The sequence below is a fragment of the Talaromyces atroroseus genome (genome assembly GCF_001907595.1).
Source record: "Talaromyces atroroseus strain IBT 11181 chromosome Unknown scaffold_8, whole genome shotgun sequence".
Classification (NCBI taxonomy): Eukaryota; Fungi; Ascomycota; class Eurotiomycetes; order Eurotiales; family Trichocomaceae; genus Talaromyces; species Talaromyces atroroseus.
In genome coordinates this window covers 1347431-1370323 of record NW_017971440.1, presented here as the reverse complement: position 1 = coordinate 1370323, position 22893 = coordinate 1347431, and the positions used below count along the sequence as shown (strand labels likewise).

General features: G+C 46.2%; 9 protein-coding genes across 9 annotated transcripts; 4 read left to right on the top strand and 5 right to left on the bottom strand.

The window, feature by feature from the left end:
- Positions 1-652: 652 nt before the first annotated feature.
- On the top strand, positions 653-3370 carry UA08_06375 (hypothetical protein; the record flags this gene model as incomplete). Its single annotated transcript, XM_020268692.1, has 3 exons — positions 653-720; positions 1175-1427; positions 1487-3370. The coding sequence occupies 3 exons, from the start codon at positions 653-655 to the stop codon at positions 3368-3370; spliced, it is 2205 nt and encodes a 734-aa protein (XP_020118705.1).
- A 67-nt stretch (positions 3371-3437) lies between these two features.
- On the bottom strand, positions 3438-4772 carry UA08_06374 (hypothetical protein; the record flags this gene model as incomplete). Its single annotated transcript, XM_020268691.1, has 1 exon — positions 3438-4772. One exon carries the CDS (start codon positions 4770-4772, stop codon positions 3438-3440), a length of 1335 nt encoding a protein of 444 aa, XP_020118665.1.
- A 385-nt stretch (positions 4773-5157) lies between these two features.
- On the top strand, positions 5158-6787 carry UA08_06373 (hypothetical protein; the record flags this gene model as incomplete). Its single annotated transcript, XM_020268690.1, has 4 exons — positions 5158-5283; positions 5334-5539; positions 5590-6352; positions 6407-6787. The coding sequence occupies 4 exons, from the start codon at positions 5158-5160 to the stop codon at positions 6785-6787; spliced, it is 1476 nt and encodes a 491-aa protein (XP_020118666.1).
- Positions 6788-7833: 1046 nt separating this feature from the next.
- UA08_06372 (hypothetical protein) lies at positions 7834-9906 on the bottom strand (the record flags this gene model as incomplete). Its single annotated transcript, XM_020268687.1, has 1 exon — positions 7834-9906. One exon carries the CDS (start codon positions 9904-9906, stop codon positions 7834-7836), a length of 2073 nt encoding a protein of 690 aa, XP_020118649.1.
- A 309-nt stretch (positions 9907-10215) lies between these two features.
- On the top strand, positions 10216-11323 carry UA08_06371 (hypothetical protein; the record flags this gene model as incomplete). The annotated part of the gene is made up of 2 exons (XM_020268686.1): positions 10216-10728; positions 10835-11323. The coding sequence occupies 2 exons, from the start codon at positions 10216-10218 to the stop codon at positions 11321-11323; spliced, it is 1002 nt and encodes a 333-aa protein (XP_020118650.1).
- Positions 11324-11841: 518 nt separating this feature from the next.
- Positions 11842-13431, bottom strand: UA08_06370 (hypothetical protein; the record flags this gene model as incomplete). Its single annotated transcript, XM_020268685.1, has 5 exons — positions 11842-12152; positions 12253-12713; positions 12770-12893; positions 12962-13094; positions 13240-13431. 5 exons carry the CDS (start codon positions 13429-13431, stop codon positions 11842-11844), a joined length of 1221 nt encoding a protein of 406 aa, XP_020118652.1.
- A 735-nt stretch (positions 13432-14166) lies between these two features.
- On the top strand, positions 14167-15519 carry UA08_06369 (hypothetical protein; the record flags this gene model as incomplete). The annotated part of the gene is made up of 6 exons (XM_020268684.1): positions 14167-14328; positions 14396-14432; positions 14498-14574; positions 14646-15025; positions 15080-15147; positions 15209-15519. The coding sequence occupies 6 exons, from the start codon at positions 14167-14169 to the stop codon at positions 15517-15519; spliced, it is 1035 nt and encodes a 344-aa protein (XP_020118654.1).
- Positions 15520-16226: 707 nt separating this feature from the next.
- On the bottom strand, positions 16227-17766 carry UA08_06368 (hypothetical protein; the record flags this gene model as incomplete). Its single annotated transcript, XM_020268683.1, has 6 exons — positions 16227-16367; positions 16423-16730; positions 16829-16936; positions 17149-17196; positions 17292-17416; positions 17537-17766. The coding sequence occupies 6 exons, from the start codon at positions 17764-17766 to the stop codon at positions 16227-16229; spliced, it is 960 nt and encodes a 319-aa protein (XP_020118578.1).
- A 546-nt stretch (positions 17767-18312) lies between these two features.
- On the bottom strand, positions 18313-22651 carry UA08_06367 (hypothetical protein; the record flags this gene model as incomplete). The annotated part of the gene is made up of 18 exons (XM_020268682.1): positions 18313-18350; positions 18411-18452; positions 18507-18722; positions 18833-18889; positions 18957-19038; positions 19108-19377; positions 19545-19576; positions 19991-20086; positions 20472-20552; positions 20605-20684; positions 20748-20829; positions 20906-21242; positions 21313-21412; positions 21461-21560; positions 21629-21741; positions 21872-22063; positions 22124-22408; positions 22611-22651. The coding sequence occupies 18 exons, from the start codon at positions 22649-22651 to the stop codon at positions 18313-18315; spliced, it is 2244 nt and encodes a 747-aa protein (XP_020118651.1).
- Positions 22652-22893: the final 242 nt, after the last annotated feature.

Here is a 22893-nt window from a genome sequence, read left to right as displayed (position 1 = left end):
ATGGGGGGGATGTCTATATTGCCGACACTTTTCCCAAAATGCCAAGGCGCTAAATACACTAGTATCCAAAAAAGTTAGTTACCCGTATCGCTACTAAGCCAATCAGAACTGCTTATGGACCACATCTACTCAAGGTAGTTAAACGGCAAGTTGGTACCTCGCGCCGAGTACGGAGACGACTTTTTGGTTGGGTGCATTCAACATCGGAAAAACTGCAAGACACACTAGGAGGAGTTAATACCTAGAAAATAAAGGGACTTGGCTGGATATCTACCTTCCAAAGAACGATAGATTGAAGATCAACATTGTTACTAATCTTCTCCCTCGCAGTACTTCTACAAGTAGTCATTTGCATTCGGGAACTTGCTCATAACGTGTACATCGAGAGGCACCATCTTTCCCACAATGTTCTGATCTGCAACTTCGGAACTATTATTCAACCAATTCGGAATAAACGGCTGGGCCATAAGATATAGACGAGCCAGCAGGCTCCAATTACAGCAAGACCCAGCAAGACCTTTATGCCGGCCGCGGTTCATGGCGCGTTCTCGCTATGATGAGTAGGAAGCGAATTTCTCTGCTCTCTCAGTACCTCGGTATACGTCGTAGACCGTTGAATTTATGATGCCATTTATTTCCCATTGTTGTTGTGATGGCTATTGATAAGTTGCGAAGCGATCGGAGGCTCGGAGTATGTAAAGGTGGCGCTAGCCTTATCGGGTAAGCTCTATCTCTAGACTCTAGACTCTGAGCATCATTTGGTTCACTTATCTTTGCTTCTTTGCCACCTTCCCATCGCTAGATACGATCCTAGAACGAACCAATTACTCCAGGAATATATTGTTAGATGCAGTCGCCAGCATCAGTATGCCGTAGGAAACGGCGTCGTGTGGCGGACGAGAATCGGAAGAGAGCCGCCAGAGCGTGCGTATAAACCGTCCATTGCATAGAAGCCGGCGCTGACACTTATCATACTGTATGCTAGATGTGACCGATGTAAATCTCGAAAGAGTAAATGCATAGAGACAGTACGCGGGACTTGCACAAGATGTCTTAAAAACTCGCTTTCGTGCCATTTCTCTCGGTTCGTAGGCCCTTTGTATTTTAATATTTCCCTTTCCTCCCCTCATCTTCTTTTCACAAATCGACGAATATGCATTTAACATGAGGATAGGGAAATAACTCCGGTCAGCGAGGAACATTCGGCAACGTCAAATGACCCCACGCAAGTCACCGAGTCAGTGGCCGATGAAGATGGAGACGTGCAGAGCGAAGAACTGGAAGGAGCAGAAGAAAATGCGCGTATGACCGTTTCGCTAGATGAAGAGGATTACCTCTGGCCTCAATTTTTTTCTCGGATTCGCGAGACGCTGTACCTTGACTCATCATCAGCGCTCGGAGAACAAAATATCGGTTGCATGCAAATGGTATACGAAGCTCTGCCTCTTTTCCCGTCTAATGAATATCGGCCTTACATTTCATACAGAGCAACAACAACGATTCCGTACACTCAACAGAGGAAGCTCACCGACTACACAAAGCGATCAATAGCTTTCCTCCACGGCCGGTAGCCGACTTTCTTGTCTCTGTTTGTATCAAGCACGGTACAGACAATTTCTTTTATTTCGATCAAGCGACTTTCCTATCGGATATTGACCAATTTTACACTGATAGTAGATCTCATCTTAGACACGACTTTCGCTTTGTGTGCCTGGCCCTGGCAGCCTTTGCCCTGGGAAGTCAATGGACTACACTCGAGAGACCATCTGAAGCCCAGCAGAGTGTCATCATCCAACCAGATTATGGCGATCCCGGAAAGATATTCTACAGCCATGCCAAAACACTCGTACCTGATATTATTGAGAGACCGAATATAGTGACTGTACAGGCTATTTATCTCCTAGGGGTCTATCTTATGCCCGCTAGTGCGATTAGTTCATCGTACATTTATCTCGGACTTGCGCTACGCACTGCTCTCACTATCAACCTTCACATGGACAATTCAGACGATGTGACGCTTTCCAGCACAGACAAGGAAATAAGACGACGACTATGGTGGTCAATATACTCTTTGGAACGAACCACGACCCTAAAGCTTAACCGGCCCCGATCAATTAGTGCCGACATAATCAGTGCTCCGATCCCTTCGCCGTGTCCCAGTTTTGATAATGTTCAAATATTCGACAATCACCTCCATCAGATATTTTATGCCAAGCTCGCCTTAATCATTGACCGTGTTGCCGAGTCTACGTCGCTGAATATGTGGCCTTCCGTTCATAGCACTGGCACACAGACTTCAAAACACTGGTATGAGACGATTGAAGCGGAGCTAAAGTCATGGAAGCGAAGTTTACCTTCAGACTTTTCGCTGCATCTAATTCATTCCCGAGATTCACGCTACCGGGCCGTATTCCATCTCCATCTCCAATATTACTACGCCTGGATTGCCGTAGGAAAAGTTTGCGTCGTTGCTGTTGTGCGCGAACATCTTCGACATCACATGGCGAAGGAAAAATCTCCTCTATACAAAGATCAGAACATCCCTTCTCTTGCGAAGCATTGCATCAAAGCAGCAAAAAAGCTACTTCGTCTATTCGAAAACATCACCAAAACAAACAATCTCACACGGTTCTCTTTTACTGATTTTCAGGGTTGCAGTATATCGACAATTATTGTTTTATTGGCGGGTATAATGAACAGGGATCCTGAATACGAAGCGCAGGTCAACTTTGGCTTGGAGTCTCTGAGGAAGATGGCCGATGGGAACAAGAGTGCCAGGACTGGTGTGCGATTTGTTGAGATGTTGCGGTCCACTGCAGATGAAGCCGTGGTGAAGTTAAAGCAGACTATGGATCAGTCTCGAGTACAGCAAGAGTCGGAGAGAGAGGCCAATGAATCTCGTTATATCCAGTGGGCCGAGTGGTTGGTCGGGGCGGAACATAATATGCATGGCACTGATGACAGTAGCCATAGTATGAAGGATACTTCGTCAGACACTCGGATCGATTCGACATTCAGCACAGTGCAGAATTCCTCTTCTACAGGCACACATGATGTGGGCTACCACTGGCAGACGCCTGTGTCTCATCCTTCGATGGCACTGTCCCCTTCCATTCTAGATAAAGATACACTAACAGCACCAAGGCCAAGACCACACACAAAGGAGTCAAATGCTAGTTTAGTCTACGTGCCAAACGGCACTGGGCATGAAACTCATCAGTCATTGCACACCCACAGTGCATTAGAGGCTGCAAACACTTCCTTACAATGGCTGCATGGAGACGATCAAACTTTTCTTACGTGTCTCACTGGGTTCGATATGTTGGATTTTGCAGATTGGGCTGGACCAGTAGAATCGGCAGATGGGTAAATGAGAACAAGTACGATATAAGTTAGGGTATTATTATATGGTTTGACAGTAAATGGGATTCTAAAGATTAAAATGTTGCTTTAACCCTAACAGGAATGTCAGCATCTTCCTCCACAGCATCCCAGCGGCTCTTGTATATTCTTCCTTCCTTCATAATCGCCAAGATAAATCTCTCCGGATCATCCAGAATAGACACATCCTCTAAAGGATTAGCATCTAAGAACAGAATATCGGCTTTGAATCCCGACTGGATCTGTCCGAGCGTATCCGCACAACCCATCATCTCAGCCGGATTGATCGTAGCACTCTGCAAGACCTGCAAGGACGACAAGACCGTAGCTCTCAACTTGAATTCCTTGGATTGTGCGGCTCCCAAGGGTCCTAGCAGGTCAGTACCATAGCACATCTTAACACCTACATCAGACGCAATTTTTAGTGCCGTCAACCCAGCCTGTAGAACCTCTGTGTTCTTTGTCTGGGACTCAACAGGTAGATACCCCTCCCAATTAGGACTCGCCATTTCAGCGTATGTGATTAGTGTCGGGGTTAGATAAACACCCTTGTCAACCATGAGTTTCGCTGTATTGGGGTCAATGAAATTGCCGTGCTCTATTCCTCTAGCACCATTATTAATGGCATGTCGTATCGCCTTAGGCGTATACGCATGCGCCGTGACAAACGTCCCAGCTTGATCGGCGCACTCCACCATGGCGCGAATCTCGCGCGGAGTGAACTGTAAATGCTCCAACTTATCTGTCGGGGAGGAAACGCCGCCCGAGGCCATGATTTTGATAAAATCGCTGCCTGTTCGGATCCCTTCGCGTACAGCAGTCATACACTCAGCTTCGCCGTTGCAGACTCTTCCGAGCCCCGTGGTGGCTAAACCACAGCATTGGTTGTGATCGTGTGGCCCACGGTAATCGGCATGACCACCTGCTTGACTCAGTGCGTAGCCCGCAATAAAGAGCCTAGGTCCAGGCCATACGCCATCTTCAATAGCTTCTTTAAGAGCCAAATGTGCGCCTCCGCAGTCTCGCACGGAGGTGAACCCCCGATGCAGCATTTGAGCGCATACATATGGTTGGCGGAGTAGGTGCACATCATTTGGGTTTCCGAATGCTTTGGATAAGTCTGTGAAGCCGGGGACTGCCATTAAATGAACGTGAGCATCGAAGAGGCCGGGGCATAGATATTTGCCCTTGCAATCGATGACTTTTGATGATGGATTGGGTGTCGTGGAAGCAGCGTTCGGGGTGATGGATTTGATTATGCCATCTTCAATTGCAATTGACGACTCTTTGAGGACTGTGCCGTTGCGTACGTCGACGATGTTGGCATTGATGAGGAGGTAGGATGAAGGAGCGGCACGAAGCCACGGCTTGATGGCTTCGGGAGCAACCATTTTGAACACCTTAGAGTCTTTTGGAAGTGACAGGATAAATCATTCAATAATGCAGAAATTAGAAAATCTCTCTCATAAGTATTCGCTCTACAAAAATATTCTTCAAGTTGTGGTCAAAATCGATGGATCGTATCGCTGACGGCAGATTGCCGAGAGCGGAGGTCGGCAGTCTGTCACCCATCGTCGGATAGCTGGCCCTAAACGTCGGCAATCTGGCTCTTATCAGAATGCGTTGAAACGATATCACAGCTCCCCGAGAAAGGGTGAAAACATGCATTCCAGGACTAATAAGAGAGAGAGCTTTCCTGTCATGCTCACGTCGTAGATTGTTTATTCGGATCAAGTCCTACGTCGTACCAGACTTGCCAGGAAGAGAATTTGCTTAATGGCTCCCAGCATTGAGGAAAAGGCTCACTCGCCTGAAGTCGACGAGACTCTGATACAGCATGGCTTCACAGCTGAAGAAGAGAAGCAAGTTTTAACAAAGATTGATAGGGTCATTTTACCTATGGTACGTAACTCGCGATTGAATCCGTGGAATGCTCTCTCACAACAAGACAGATGTGCTTTGTCTTTTTCCTACAATATCTTGACAAGCAATCTCTCTCATATGCCGGCGTATTCGGCCTCATTACCGATCTGAATATGACCAGCGACCAGTATTCATGGTGCAGCTCCATCTTCTACGTTGGTCAATTGGTCTCGGAATACCCCTTCATCTATCTCATGTCTCGCCTTCACCTGAACAAATTTGTGGGTACAACGGTGTACGTCCCGCCAGCCCTTGCATAAGTTGATTCCATACTAAAAAGAGTAGATTCATCTGGGGGGTTATCTGCATGTGTCTCGCAGCACCCCAAAATTTTGCCGGATTCGCAACCGTCCGCTTCCTGCTTGGTTTCGCTGAAGGAGCCGTATCCCCGTCCTTCATCACCATGACCTCGATCTGGTATCGTAAATCAGAACATAGTTCCCGAACTGCGCTTTGGGTCACTATGAACGGCGTCGCACAAGTCATTGGGTGTCTTTTAATGTACGGCGTTGCGAAGGATTCTTCTCTCTCGCTTCAGCCCTGGAGGACTATGTTCCTCATCTGCGGAGCTATTACTTCGGTGACGGGGATTGCGTTTTATTTCCTGATTCCCACAGGCCCCAAGGACGCATGGTTCTTTACTGCTCGTGAAAAGGAAGTCATGGCTCTTCGGATGGCGGTCGATAGGGAAGGAGGTGATAAACAGAACTTCTCAATTGTACAGCTCAAGGAGACACTGCTCGATCCCAAGGCATGGTTTGTATTTTGGTTCGGCGTGCTTGTCACCATGCAAAGTCCTGTATTGACTTTTGCAAGTCTTGTCATCAAGAGTTTGGGAGCGGATAAGTTCCAGACGATTCTGTATACTGCTCCTTCGGGAGCGGTCCAGATTGTTTTGCTTTGGATTGGTGTCTTGGGGTGCTACATGTTACCTAAGTACCGAACAGTTGTTGCTTTCATATTGTGCATTCCGCCGTTGGTGGGTAACGTGTTGTTGATGAAGCTGACAGTTTCTGCTGGATGGGGATTAATTGTTGCTTCTTGGCTGGTATGGTCTTCGTTCCCAGTATTCCCTCTTCATTTCTAACTATTTTCTCTTTAGTCATCCTGCATTACAGCAGTCTGGTCCATCCTCCTGTCTCTCGCTGCCTCCAACTCAAAGGGCAACACAAAACGTGCTATCGTCAATGCCATGTTCTTCATCGGCTACTGTGCTGGCTGCATTGCTTCGCCTCAACTATGGACTCATGGGCCACGCTACTTTTCAGGGGTTGTCACTTCAATTGTCACATGGTGTCTTCTGTGCATTGTTGTACTGGCTTATTGGTACGTATGCTGGAAGGATAATAAAAGCAGAGATGCAGAAAACCTCGATCATGCAAATTCAGCGTATTCAGGGGGTAGATTGTCTTTGGATGAGAATGGGCTGCCGGTTGGTGATATGACGGATAAGGAGGACCGACATTTCAGGTATAGCTATTAGATTGGTTAGTTAGAGACATGTATTGATATATGAGTGCCATTGCGCGACCACAAAAGGATGTGGGTACGTGTCGTTAATACGGAACTTATAGCTTCAATGGAAATCCTTTTTCGACATGCAAAACCTTGTAAATAAATGTTTCCCGCCCAGGTAACGGAATCGAAAATTAGCTTTTGGCGTATAATTCACAGCCTTCAAGGTAATTCTGTTAATCATTCTACTGTATCCACGTGGCAGACGACGAGCATATTCGTGTCAAGACTATAAGTTTTTGTCTGAATTAGACAAATTAGAGAGTGTGAGGCTGCCAATACGCCTGAGGTTGTTCTAATATACAAATTCTCTGTCTAGGTATGTAGTTTGCTCGCAGATTTGCTTGAAGTGCCCTTAATAGTCTCTTTTTGAGCGCTTTATGATTACATATTGCAGGCGTTTAAAAGACCTGAAAAGAAGAATTTAGAATGTGGGATACAGTTACTCTACGATGTTCTTTGTATATATATATATATTTTTTGCAATCACAAGTTATACCCCAGAGTTATGAAATATGTTCCGAAAATATCTAGTATTTGGGAGACTATGTTGAAACTCCAAATATGCTGTGATATAATTAGTTATACTTAGACATCTATTAACCAGCACTTTGCCAAGACTAACTAACATCTTTTCGATATGATGTACTGTACTGCTTAAAGTGCTCTCTCTGTATGGAAGTGGATTTGATAGATGTAGAGATGTTAATTATTTTTCATGGCGCTTTACAAATCGAAAGCATCGCTATGGATGAGGTTGTGTATCCAATCGGATGGAGTGTAAGAAATAACCCCTCCCCCCTCCCCCCCACCACCACAAAGATCTCCAGAACTTCCCATTGGCTAGGGAACTGCTTCATGCACAATCACCGCAGAGACAGCAAGGCGCACCCTGGTTGTTTATTATTAGTCTCTTTATTAAAGCATGCCAATAGGAAACAGAGGGCAAGTTTTATCAGGTGGATACGTTGATCTAATTTCTACGAGAAATGAAGCAACATCTCTCTCATATCTCTAAAGGCTATGTGATATCGAGAAATATATCGGGTCCGTGAATGCCTCGCTAACTTCATCACAATAAGCTGGCCAAGCATCCAAATCGATCAGATCGGTCCAAGAACAGAGTGATTCTTGGCACATATCATGTATTATGCCATCCTGGCTTTGCACAGTAGGCACCACCGAGTCACATGACTGGTTTTGGGAGTCTTGATACCGAATCGCTGAACCCGAAGGCAACGATACATCCGGGGTAGGTTGACGAATATTCAGATTCCGGACTAGCACGTCGAACTTGCTGCGCAGGTGCCGAGTCAAGGTGGCGGCTCTTCTGGCAGTAGCATCCGCTCTATTAACCGAGTCGAAGATCTCCAAGGCAAGGCTGAGAGGCTTTCTTGCACGAGAGCACCGATGACAGTACGGGTATGCGAGCATAAACCCAATGATAGTGATGACCGCGTTCCATAGATATTCGTATATCTCAGATACACCGTAGAAAAATTCATGTATCGCCATCTGCTGGTGAGCAATTTGAATCATCATTTGGGCGTGGCTGAGAGCTACTGTGGCATGGGTGTCGGCTTTAGGATTGAATTTGGGGGTTAGCGGATGGCTGGGGAATTGAATGAAAACTCGATGGAGGCTGATTATAACATTGTGGTATTGTAACGTCAATAAGGTGCTCAGAAGAGTTGCTATCGATAATTGACCAATTTGGTCCGTATGACTGGCACTCTCTTGGTGATCTAAAGGTAAATTGGATATGTCAAATTGTAAATGCGCAAAAGCTTGCTCCTTGCGGATTTCTTCGCGCCATTCCTGTAGATGGAATATATTATCAGAAAGAATCTGAGCTCTAGCTTCAATATCAGTAGGCCTGGATGCTTGCCATCCTGGAATGGAAAAGCGATCCATTGCCTCATTGACGAGTAGAGCTGCGGATGTGAGGTGAATAGATTTAGTGTGATATAACAGGCCATTAGAAATATGAATATCCTGTGGCTCTCTGGTAGGTCGCAGGCACATCACGTCCTCGACGTGTATAGTGACTGGCTTACCGACGTGTCTTGAACATCGAAAGTCAAGATGAATCAAGGTCCACCAGATGCGCCGGAAAAGCTGGCACGTCCCAGGGTATCCGCCAGTTCGCGCATCCATATAGTTCATTGACTGACTAAATTGAAGAGCGAGTCCAACCATATTGTATGCCGCCTGGTGCTGTCCAAAATCTAGCAAGTACGAGATAAGATAGCAGTAGCATTGCAAGACAGATATAGAGGGGCCTGCAAATGTGCCGAGCTGCGTAACAGCGGAAAGGCAACGCTGAAAGTATGGCATCCCGATTTCTGAGCTTCCTTGCTGAAGTTGAGGCCAATCGAGACCAACAAGCCTCGTGTGGATTCCAGAATGATAGACACGATGTAAAGAATAAGCGGTGACGGCATCTAGCAAAGGCGATGGACTTCCATGAGTCTGTCCATTGTATTCTAAATCTTTCCACTCCACGATAGGCATTTGCGGCCGGAAACGAGCCCAGAATATTCGAACTAAATGCTTTATCTGAGCGGAAGACAGATCGAAGTTGTCAATATGTGTTTCTTGTAGGATCTTAGGCGGAAAAGGCGATATTTGCTCTATGGATGGATCTCTGCCAGATAGAGTGGGATCCAGGGAAAGCTGCGACACCCCTGAGCAAAAAGCATTGATGCGAGCAATGAACCCCAGCATGGAATCTGTTCGATGCGAAGTCCATGCCAGGTTTTCCTCGGGTGACGGCGTTCGGGATGAAACCTCTACCGGGCCAGACTCACATGCTGGCGTGGCATTGACCAAGGGCTCATGCGCCGATGGTTGTTCAATCGATGATCTGTTTCTCCCTCCATCTATGCGGACCATTTTTCTCTCCCTGGGGATAATCGATGGGCGAGATCGATTGCAGACGACATTGTTTGACACACATTGCGGACAGGGCGTGGCAGTCTCACAGCGTACGCGATGCTCGCGGCAAAAGTCGCAGGCCTTGGTGACCTTCCGACGTCGCGCAGCAAGCTCTGTCCGCCGGAAGGGAGAATGTGTAGTCTCAGGCATTTGAAAGCTCATCCGACCAGTGAAAGGTACCGGAAGAGGAAGGTGGCGTTGATGCGATGATTGGAAGGAGGAAAGAAATCAGTCGGGGCTACAGCGAATCGGAGTCGCTGGAACGACGGAACGACCCGCCCGGAATCAAGGAGTATACAGCCCTAACCCTACGTTTCGCGCGGTTCAACGTCATTCATTGTAGCAATTTCGATTATAAAAGGATAGTGAAGCGTGCTTTTTTGTATGAGCTTTTTTTTTTCTAAGCTTGATCTTCTCTATCGCGTTCAAATACCGACTCTAGCTATCTTGTTCCTCACCATGCCACTACAAACCGTCTTTCGATTCCCGACAAAGAACGCCTTTGAAGACTTAGTTTCTTATCAGGAGGACATTCCAAAGCCGTCTAGCAATGAGGTTCTAATCAAGGTGCGGGCTGTATCACTCAACTCGAGAGATTGCCAGATTGCTACATCGAGATACCCTTTCGGCAGCAAAGACCAGGTGATTCCAGGGTCAGATGCGGCTGGTGACATTGTGGAGGTGGGAAGCGCAGTTCGTGAATTTGCTACCGGAGATCGTGTTGTGGTATCCTTCGACAACACCCGACTGTATGGCCCTGCCAGGGATGTCGTTTCTGGTCAGGGAGGTGGTGTGGACGGAGTCATGGCCCAATATATTGCACGTCCAGCATCGGCAGTCGTCAAAGTTCCAGCCAATTCACCCCAGTCATACAGCGAACTGGCTTCACTCGTGTGCACCGGAGTTACTGCCTGGAATTCTCTATATGGCAATAACCCATTGAAGCCGGGCCAGACAGTCCTCGTCCAAAAGGTTTGTTATACACTGCGATCCCCTTTCATCCTTGAGACGCGATGCTGATTGAATATGGCGAGCAGGTACTGGTGGTACATCGATGACTGCTCTCGTTCTGGCAAAGGCAGCAGGCGCGACCACAATTGTCACCTCCTCTAGCGACGAAAAGCTAAAGGCTGTCAAGAACATTTTTAACCCTGACTATTGCATCAACTATACCAAGACCCCGGACTGGGCTTCAGAAGCTGTCAAGTTGACTGGTGGAAAGGGCATGGACCACATTTTGGAAATTGGAGGCGTCGGAACCATTGCGCAAAGTCTCTCTGCGATTGCCCAGGGTGGTGTGATCAGTATCATCGGATATCTGGCCAAATATGACCCTGCACAAGTACCCAATGTCTTGCTACTCGCATTAGGAAAGGAGGCCGTTCTGCGAGGCATTCAAATTGGACCCGTATGTATGCTCAATGACCTGGTCACATTTGTATCGCGGAGAAAGTTGCGGTTTCAAATTGAGAAGGAGTTTAAATTCACCCGAGATGAGATTGTGGCCGCGTACAATCATCTTGCTTCTGGCAAGCACATTGGGAAGATTTGTATTGTGGTTGAGTGACGTGATTTGTATGGATGAGTTGCTGCGTTCCTAGATTGAATGCATGCTTGGCTCAAAGAAATTCAGCAGTCACTAGTTGAATAGTTACCTAGGTAGCTATGCGAATGAATTCTTGTTATCTGAGTTGACTGCATGCTATTTTTCTGAAACTTATCCTAAAAATTAGGTATATTCTTCCTTGCAGCATATTTTGATTGGTTCTTCAACTGAGAGAGGTTTTGTATAGCTGGGTCCTCAACGCTTTTATTGCCAAATACATATGTAAAGGATCGCGCTGAAACACAACAAGGCTATCGTCAAATGCGAATTTTGATTTGTTGGTCTACAGAAGCCGGAGTGAGTATACAATGAAGATAATAACAACCTGGTAGTTTGTTACATGGCATGGCCATTCGTCCCTGCTTTGATAAAGGCAAGTCCAGAGCTCCTTGATATATATTCAATGTGCGGCTTCTCCCTCCTATTCCGGTTTATGCTGCAAAAGTACTGATCATAATCGTTTTGCAAGCCCATCCGGGTTATAGCAAAGCCTCAATAATCCCCTCGCCGCTGGCAGGAGGGTAGTAGAAACGGATCTCTCTCAAGCCAACGGATTCCAATAGCTCGCGCCACTGCTTCTCGGACCGCTCGAACGCAGCTACTTGAACCATCATCATGATACTCAAGGACGCCGATGCAACATCACCATTGGTGTCCGAAAGAATACGTTCATGGATGATGAGTTTAGAGTATCCCGGTTTCATAGCAGCCACGATATTCGATAAAATTGACCGGCAATGTTCATCGGACCAATCATGAAGAATCCAATGCATAAAGTATGCGCGGGCTCCTATTTTCGTGTTTTGTTCAGACTATTTATCGTTCAAGAAATACATGTGTTCTTTAAAGGGAGGACCAAGGAAGCGAATAGAAAGAGAAATCCTACATACCTTTGATAGGCTGAGGGGTGAAAAAATCATGTCCAATTAATTCCACTCCGGGAAGAGTGTCGTTCTTGATGCTTGAGACAACATGAGGCAGATCCTGTAGGAAGAAACGACCCGAAACACCTGGGAATCGTTCCATGAACTGGCGCAGATAACTTCCTTCACCACCCCCCACATCTACAAGAAGAATATCTTCGGCCGAATTAGTGACATGGAAGCCATCCAGGATGTGCTCCTGCACATTGAACCAGTCAACCCAGTTTGAAGTAGCCTGTTGGTTGAGTGTCATCCACTGCTGGAAGTCCTTGGCTAGCTCAGGATTCTGACCAAGCCATTCGAAATAGGTGAGCTGCGTGTTGAATGCCAATTGAAAAGGAGTGTCTGTAGCCGAGCTAGGAAACTGATTGCTGTTCTTGCGGAAGAATTCTGGAGCTTTTGCTGCACAGAGGTTGCCTATCTCAAAGCTGTTTCTTTTAGTATATCTCTGCGCAGCAAGTTGCAACAAAAAGGATATGTCTACCAGGCTCGTGTCGTTGCCTCCATGGTTGGATCCGCTATTACTGCGGTCAACGTAGAAGGCTTAAAGCATTGCACGCTCTCCTGTCGAATATATCCTACCGCTGCAAGCAGTCGGGTTATCTGGTCTGAACATAGTACAATAATCAGTCAATGTATAATATGCAGAGTAACTGCTAGCAATGCTTGAACTCACCGACAAGGATCGGACTTGCCCCTGCCTTATCGGCGATTTCACGAGAACTGACGCCATGATCTGGGTTCTGACTGATCTGACTGAAAATTCCAAGCTGGACTCCCATCCGAAGCGCCATAAGAATCGGAGGAGTCTATTAAGCAGAATGTTAACCATTTTGTATTCGTATATACACAAGGGATGACACTTCGCTGCGACAGCCGTTGGTCAAAGACGAGGACCACCTCCCCCCTCGAAAAAGAGAAAAAGAAATAGAAAAAAAAAAAAAAATCTCCTACCATCACGACATCTCGAATGATTCTCTCAACCGGCGACTCGAGAGCTGCCACTAAGGTCCTCGCTGCATTCAATGCCTCCAATCGTCTCATCTCGTCAAGACCACGACTCTGTCCCGGTGCTGGAATAGTCTCAGTCAGGGCAGCGATCTGTGCCGGGAGAGATGCTAAGGTGGGGTTATCGTTCTGGCTCATTGTGATCATGAGAATATGTCTGCCTTGGATAAATGCCTAGCCCACTGGCCTTGACAAACGAGCGACAGTTGAGGTTGAGAGAGCGCTTGCACACGCATAAATCGTGTTGACACTAGCACGGTCAGCTAGTCGGAATTTCGGGTGAAATAGTAACATTTACTGGTTGCTATTAGTCTATATTTATATGACATATAGGTCCCTCGGGAACAGAGAGATGACGATCAAAATCATGATCGTAATCGATTGGGACATTATTAACCACCATGAAGCAATTACCGCATAGCATTCCTTGTAATGCCTATTCAGAGTACGAAAGACTGTGCCTGCCTGCCGACTACACGCGTCACCACTACTCTACTAAAACCTTTGTATAAAGCATGGTTTGAACATACTATGATCATGGCTAGAAGCACCGTAAAGGGGAACTTTTTGTGGCTTGATGGTCACTGCTCCGTTGTTATCTAGTTTCTCCATAGCCACGTTACATAAAGCAGAACAGGGTCCAATCATATACGATATGTTTATATTAATTTATCTATTCCTTTGTTCACCATATATTGAACTAGCAAGGAAATGCTTTTTAGAAGTACTGAATCAACCACTGTTTTGGAAATAGACAAGAAGACAAAATGATTTTAAATGAGTTGTCAAAGCCCAGTGGCAGATTTCCTCGACCAATGCGCGCATGCTAGCAGGAAGAACGACGAGAAAATAAGTCATCACGGCATGAACAATATGTCCAGTTCCAGCGCCACTTCCTACTGCGGCCAACAATTGATAGGGGTCTCTATCGCGATTGCAGTCATCCAAATTCTCGTTGTCGGAGCGCGATTCTACACCAGATACTTGCAGCAAACAGCCTACTGGTTAGATGACTACTTGATTGTGCTTGCGCTGGTAAGAGGAGAGAAAGAAGAAAGCAGAGGTCTTGAGTCGGTGAAATGCTAACGAGGATCCTTCATAGATTTCCTGTCTAGGCCAAACCGCTCTTTATTTGTTTTGTGCGTGCAGTATCACCACTGATTGGCAATATGGCGCTCTGAATACTAACTAATGGTGATTATAGTGATTCCAAGGGGAGGGATAGGATATCATCTGGACTATGTGGAACAAACGCCGCAGAAGTTGGTAATACTCGATAAGGTAACTTTCGTTTGGACTGCCGCTCGTTGCCTTCTTTTTGCGCTTCTCTTTCTAACAGCTTTTTAATATAGGGTCTCTATGCAAATGAAATCCTCGATTTCCCATTCACCGTGACCCCGGCCAAGATCTCGATTCTTCTCTTCTACACCCGGATTTTCACCGTGCGCAGCTTTTGCATCTTTGCATATATTGTTGGAGCAACCGTTCTTGCCCACGGAATTGGAGTTCTGTTCGCTGCCATCTTCCAGTGCTCGCCCATTGCGTACACGTGGGACAAAGCAATCCCCGGAGGATCGTGCTTCGATCAGCAGGCTTTTTATCGCTACGTGTCACCTCCCAATATCCTCACAGATGTTCTAATTTTGGTCATGCCTTTACCATCCGTGTGGAAACTTCACACCCGAGTAGGGCAGAAGGTCGCACTTACTGGCGTTTTCTTGCTGGGCAGTCTGTGAGATCTAATCTAAGCGTACCGATTAATTGCTTTTCTTATAAAGTTTGACAGGGGCACTGTTGCGAGCATTCTTCGGATGGCGACTTTCTTTCTAGAAAGTGCTACTACAGATCCCACCTGTACGTTGTTTTGCGTCACCCCCAAGAGTATCCAAGGGGCTCCTAACATACAAAATCACAGGGGCATCTGTCGAGCTTGGTATTTGGACAATTCTTGAAGGCGGAATCGTTGTTGTTGCTGCTTGTCTTCCGACTATCTGGCCTTTGGTCTCCAGATTCACCTCCGGGGGACTCCTCACTAGCTTCTCTCCGAAGCAAACGCCTCAGCAACAAAACGACGACCATTGTGGCAATAATGCGAGATCCGGATTAGTGAATCTGGGTGACAGCGAAGAAAGAATTGTCGGCCAGTCGCAATTTGAGCAGGTTGAATCTGATCCATGGGCAGAAAGTCTGTCGCTCACTGAAATTAACAGAACCCGAGAGTCATGACGAGACATATCAATACTTGGATGACTATCGTGGACAACAGAAATCACTTGGGTTCGCAATTTCTAAAGTGGTTGAGCTCAGCACCGGTTAGGGTATCGAGCGACTTCTGTTACTCTAAAGAACTAGAAGGCTATGATGAAGGTCTTTCGTAGTCGGGCAACCATGGATATCCATGTAATAAAGTCAATATTTAATGTGCTATGTTAAGTTACTGTTGTAAATTAAGAATTATGGTAAAGTGTCTGTTGGCAACTCAACTTGTCTCCTAAAAGAGAGACAGCAAACGTCCGTAGTGGTACGGGTCAATAGACATGCACCATGTTCCGAAATAAGCCTGCATATATGATAGCAATCCTTCAAACTTGCAAAATTAGCTAGACATTCGTTTGAATAGGAGGATGGATATGTGAAACAGACGCGTGGGAATATTCTAGTTAATATTTGAAGGAGTTGGGTCACAAAAGGCCCCAATCATTCTAGCTGGCTTCCTGTTCTTCAGCCTAGCTTGCTAGTTACGTAGCTGCCAATATACATGACCGCCTAACTAGCATTCGTAGTACTGAGTTCCATCACACTCTCAGTTTCAGAGCGTAATTTCATGTTGAGTAAAACTGTATATATACATGGACTTGCAACGAGACTCGCGATGGATTCTTTCAAGTCTTGGATTTAGGCTTTCAAGATATATTTCCTAATCTACCATACAATCAAGAACGCATGAATGTGATGGCGTCCTCAATTTCCAGGACACCACTTCTTGATATTCGATACAACTTCGGGTTTCCATCATGACTAACACTAAAACTTTTAACAAGAAGATCTCTGCTATCAAGCCGGTATAGATAACTCTGCGTAGTCATTGATAAGTCTAGAGATTTTATGAACAGAGAGTATGTAGCTCACTCTAGATCTCCTAAGTGGGTTCGGCTTCAGTGGGAACCACATCAACGGTTCTTTTAGCTCTGTCAACACGATCAGGTCTGGTAGGCGGAGGCTTGCTATCTCGCCGCTTTGCCCATATAAATCCTTGCGAATGAGATTACGAAAGTGCATCTGCAGAGTTGTAAGGACGTCATGCGGAATGCAGTGATATACAATAGGCGCGAGAATTGCACGGAGATGGGTGTAACCAAGCTCGTAGGCTATTTCGGCAGCAGTCATGTCGCGGTAGGGGAGCTCTGCAGGATCTGTCCAGGCGGTACGAAGGAGACCTAGGAAGAACTGTTAGTTCCAATGCTGGATATCTTCACGTAATGAGAAGGAGGCGCTTAAGGTGGAAATACTGCTGCTCAAAAACAAATGGACATACGCAGCGCTCCAAACTCTTGAATTAAGCAAGTAATCTGTTCTTTCGATGCCCCTGTAGTAACAGCCTGATGAAGTGGCGTCCAGCCAGAGGAGCGGTCCGGTATAGATCCTATTAGTGTTAATGGTATATTGTTGAAGAGAATTTATGCTATAGAAAAGGAAAAAGTGTATTACTATGAGACACGATGATCCAAAGAAGAAAGATGGACAGCAAGCTCAATGAAACTAAACTGCCGCATCGAAGAGAGAATTGAAGTATCAATTTTTAACAATGAAGCCCACTGGTGCTAGGGAAGGTGTCAAAGACAGGGAATTGCTCACCTAGACGCGGTGCATTTGCCCAAGACTGTCCATACGCGTCCTCCACGTCTGTTAGTACTTGTAGCACGCTATGAAAGTCACCCCGGAATGCGGAATTTGCCAATTGGTCCCTGAATGAAAGGTATGTTGTTGAAAAGCCAGACCGTGATAGATCTCCGAACCAGATTTGAAGTTTCTTCGCGGTCTGCGGTAACGCTTCTCTTGGAACACAGTATCTCCCTTGGGGCCTTGCGTTAAAATTATTGGGTGGTATATGTCCTGGAATTGTCTGTTTAGAATTGCTTAGATGGATAACAACATCTGCATGATTTCTTCTTCATGACGGTGGAGCCTCTCCACGAGTTTATCAGCAGCATTTTGATGCAGCAAATCCCTCAATCTAACCCACGTTTTGCTTTGGGCCATAGCGAGCACAAAAGCATTCAGTTCATCTATTGTTTCGCGAGCGCCGCTATCATTGTAAGTCAACAGGACTTCGCTGCTGTGTCCTAGTTGCTTTGTAAGGCTACGAAGCTGCTCTAGGAAAAGGCGGACGGGGTCAACAGCCCTAAAAGAAAATCTTTCGCGCCACTCAGGGTTTCGATTGTTCTCTTCAGGATCTGTACAGCTTGCACACATATTGTCAGTAGTCCCGCAGCGGAAGCGCTGACGGAGAGGGGGTCCATGTATGTAGTTTAAGGGAATGACCAGTGATCTCCAATACATGTAGCCCTTCAGAAGATTCTCGCTGATGCATCCGAGTTATCAACTTTTCCTTGTCCAAGCTAAATAACAAGAACAAGTTAGTTGAAGCCACAGGAACAAAAACTAGCAACCCCTCATGCATGGCTCAGGCCGCTCGGCGATTAACCAATCACCCTCCCCATCGTCTCGGCGTCAAGTCTCGCTTGACAAGCTACGGTCACGCAAGTTCTCGGCGGTGATTGGGCGTTTGACTTTTAAAAGTTGCTTCAACGTGATCCCGATTCTCTCCTGTGGTTGATAGCGAATCCCACCGTCCTCAAGAGTTGCCCCCAGTGTCGATGCAATCCCTTGCGGTATTCAATATAATGACCCCCGCATGTTTCAAAAATTTCATTGATGTGGATGAGATTTCGTAGCAGGCAATAGGTTGCTTAATGCTAGCTGTTTTTTCTCCTGATTTCATATGCACCTTTGAATGAACTACAACATATGCGCGCGTGCCTGGGAAATATCTCCAACTACAGGCAAATATTTAAGAAAAACAAATGTTCTACAGTCTAAACTTTCCCTTAGATTACCATCCTTTGCATTAGGATTGTAAAACCCAGAGTGTATGCAAGCTGTTTAGGTTAGATTCACTAATACATGTTGACATAGTCTTACTTTGTACATACCTGCCGCTTCACCCTCCCAACTATCCGCACTTTTGAAGATTGATGCTTCCCAGGTATTCTGATCCGGTAGGTAATACCATTTGTAACTGGGATTGTAGAGAACTTGCAGGTTCTCAGTGTAGAAATCATCGAACACGATGTCACCAGGCATAGTATCGTTTTGAAAATCCACGGAGCGCGCGTCGCATAGCCCGAGCGGCCAGTCATTCAAAGGACCTTTGATGGGTTTTCAGATACTAGATAAAGGTAGCACTGGATTAGAAAAAAATAATATAGCGCAGAGATATGCCATGATGAAGCTTCTCACTTAACTGCTTGCCAGTGACCTTTCAGGACTTCCTCGGCGCGTTCTCCAAACAATACTTTGATGATCCGTTCTCCTTCTGCAACAGTAAAGTCTATAGGGATTCTCAACTACCAGAGTCCTAGTTAAGGGTGTTGCTATCTTACCGATGTGTGCTAAAGAAGTTGGCTGATCGTATTTGTATTCCTCTCCCGTAGAGACAGGAAATGATTCATCGCGCTCTCTGACCTGCACACTCATCAGGCTTGATTCCAATTAAAATTTTCTCTCTGGAAGAAGAAACAGGAAATTACAAACCGCGTAGTCCAAGACGTGGACATACTTTGCTCCCAGCTCTTTCTTCAACGCCTCTTTGACCTCTTCGATATATATCTGCTTCACCTTGGCATTATCCCAAAATTCGTCATACGACAGTTGAGAGTTGAGTTGGATAATTTGAAACCCGCACTCATTGAACTTGGATTCCCTCGTCCGGTTGGTAGCGCATACTGTAGGGTTTCTCGGAGTCATAGAGTGGCGTTCGCCCCAAGTAAAACATTGTTCTTTCGATTGTGGTAGACTTTTGACCTGTTGTATGGTTTAAGCTCGAGTCACATACTTGTATTAGACTTAGCTAACTTTGGTTTTGTTGCTGAGATACCCCTTCCTCATACCGGCCCTCAATAGTTGCCCCCGGCGTCATTGCCATGGCTTGCGATATACACTATGACTCTTGACCAAGGTATCCCACTTACTGTTGACTTGTTGGACACGTTGAGCGACCGAGCTGAATTCATGTAATTTCTATCATAGCGCGGTATTCGAAGTCATCTTCCTTCAGCCTCAACCCAACCGAGGTCAACACCGCCCCGCGCCCTTTTGAATCGGAGATTCTTGTTTACGGTTACATTTTATTATGCACGGATGCCCAACCTGTAAATTCATGTTTGTTATGCTCCTCGGCGTCATTGGTTGCGCGGTCTTTCCGGGGATCGCTGATTGTGGTGATGGGTTCATGCCTTTGCCGATACGAGGGCGAGTAACAGCGCAGATAAGTAGCATTTATTAAATGGCCTATTTATTAAATGGGCTCAATTGCCACATCTTCACGAGAGCTATCATGCATGCCGCGCCGCATAACATTGCGAAATGGGTTGACTCCGATGTATGACTTGGCCACAGATCCCTGTCTCTATCGCACCTTGGGCAAGATGAGGATATCCGTGCAAAGTCAAACAGGAGCTCTGAGCACGAATAATCTTCACTTCCAATATTCCCTTTTCATCGGGCAAGTGTTCTGAAAGATTCGAGTTTTCCCCTTGCACCTTTGGTTATATTGTAGAATGGAAAGGCCAAATTGTCCCTGAATGGTTTCAATTGTAGAGAATGTCCAATCTGTAATCATACTAATCATATTTCTTGCGCAATCTTCCGCTAGGCGGAACTTTCGCAAAGATGGAAACGCCACATGTCTCACACGGCGCGGCCTCAAGAGACGTGTAGTGTTTGTACAATCTTCTCTCTTCCTTGCCTTCAAAACATTGATTTGCCAGTCTTCACAGAAGTGGGTAAGCCTGCACTTCTCAAAATATGTAGTGATGTGCCAATGAGTGCCATATCAGTACCTAGGTTTGTATTATCAGTCTTGTAGATTTGCACGGTTACATATACCCATCACTCACCCGGAGGGCTCATGAGTGCAACTGCGAACGGAAGCATCTCTTCACATCCCGTAACTTTTGAATGATAGGGAATCTGGGCGACTTATAAGTTTGTCAGCGAGCGCACTATATCAAATGCTTGTCACCATCATACTTGGAACAGCCAAAACAGGGGACTTGAGGACCGGCGCAAGGGCAAGTGTATTGATGCCGTCTTGGGGCGGTCGTTTGAATCTGCTCAGATATTAATAATCACGTGTTTTTTCTTTGATCAATTTGATATGTATTTCTACTGACGCAGGAGGCTGATCTCGATATCGTGGGGTCATAGATTCAATTGGGAGAATAACAAGTGCATTCGCGTGTTTTCCAGACAAGACTGTACTTTGCAACCAAGCCTTGTAGATATCAATCTTTTCGAATCCTTTATGTATCTCTGTCTCCCCGAGACAGACCTTTCCCGAAAGACCATAGCCTTTGGTTCGGCGGAGTTGAATACGGTGCTCGATTAAACTGCTTTAGGTACTTCTCACGGAAGCCGTTGCCTAATCGATATTCAGTCAGTGAATACCGCTTCAATTTGGACCTCCTTACTGGATGGATGAATTCGAGTAACGAAAGTCCCTTGGATTGAGCTGGAGGCGACTTTTCCCAAAGTCCCTCGAATGAAACTGGCTCACACTGTACCCCCAGTGTCGACTCGGCAGTTTTCATGAAGTCTCGAGCTATTTCGACCTGCTCAGGCTCGACAATACTCCAAAAGTCCGTAGGCCATATGATGGAAGAAAATGGCTGAAGGTGTGGAAAATGAGCAAAGAATCAATCAATCACTGCAAGGACTGGTTGGGGGTAGACAACAAACCTTGGGATTGGTCTCTAATACGTCCTTGATTAACCATCCATTTGCAAAGTCCTTACATTGCTGCAAATCTCGTGCCAGGATACCTGGGATATCCCACGACCTAGACAACCTAGTTAGTCGAGTCTTAGCTATATATTCAGTCTCTCACTGGACGTAAGGCTCCACGCCTTGCACTGAAACACTTCCTAGACTAGGACGAAGGCCAAAGCACCCACACCAGAGTGCAGGTCTTGTTACACTTCCCCAAGCTAAAACCAATGTGTGTTAATGAAGTTCAAGGCTTCCACGTACGTCAAAAAAAAGCAGTTCAACTCACTGTCGGTGCCAATAGCAATATCGAGACATTCATATGCTGTAATAGCCGATGCACTTCCGGAGCTGCTACTCTCCAGGCGATTAATATTGATCAGCACGAGGATTCTATGGTGTCTGATAATCAATGTACTCAGTGGGCTTCTCCCAATTTCCGAAGGAATTCATCTTTGCCTTTCCGGCCATGATAACTCCCTGCGTAAGTTATTTTTGGATGCATTCCGCCCATTCCTGACGAGCAGGATACGTGTCGTAAAATGCTCGATTACCTAGAGAAGTCTTGACTCCTTTGAGATGGATATTGTCTTTGATAATGATACGCAAGCCTGCGAGAGGAGAAGTGAAAAGTGCTTTCGATTGGATACGCGACCGGAGTGCGAAGCTGAGGAATTGATTGTTAGTGCTCCTTAATTGGAAAGACTGCGCGGCCTTGGAAGGGCTATAATTGGGATAAGTCAGTGAACTGCTGATGCGAGAAAGCAGATAATTAGCAACATACTCCGACTGCGACTCCAACGTCGTCATGCATGTCCCGTTCGTATCGTCAACCAGCTTCCAGACATCTCTCAGCTCCCCTCCCACCAGGGCGTAAGGGCCCGGAAGCAACTCCGGCGACGAGACAAATAGTGTCTCCTCGTTACCCAATTGGCGAAGATACTCTCGAGCCTCATCAGCGTATTCCACTTCTCCTATCTCGTTACCGTTGAACACCACGGTGTGAAGAAACGCCTCGTCAAAGACATCATCGCAATCGTGATATCCTCCACACACTTCAGCACCCAAGCTAGCGTGATCTTGGGCTTAGCATCGCTCGGAAGATCGAAGACAGAGACCAGAGCAAAGCCAAAATTTCCGTTCTGGGGTAATATTACTGTCTTTGGAATGAGTCAGCCCACTTCCAAGGTTGTAGTTATTTCTTTGTTTGCTCTTCGGACACGTACGGGCCTTGAAGGAGGGGCCAAATATGGAGTGCCAGCTATAGAAACAAATGGCCTTCGGCTATAGCATTTGCCTCGAGACTTGACATGGTGCCTGTGAATGCAGACGAGTTTCAAGTGTGAAGTCTGTCTTCGCGGTCGCGAGGCCAGGCCAAGAGAGCACTGAGCCCAATTCCACGTGAAAATGAGAGGACCAGCGTGAGCGACTGAGCGGGGTCGGACTTGACTCGAGTAGCTATTCTAGCGGACAGGATATCGCAATGGCACTGTGATTGTTGCTGCACCGCCCCTCGAGAACAGCCTTGTTGTACTAGTACAAAGTGCGGGGAGT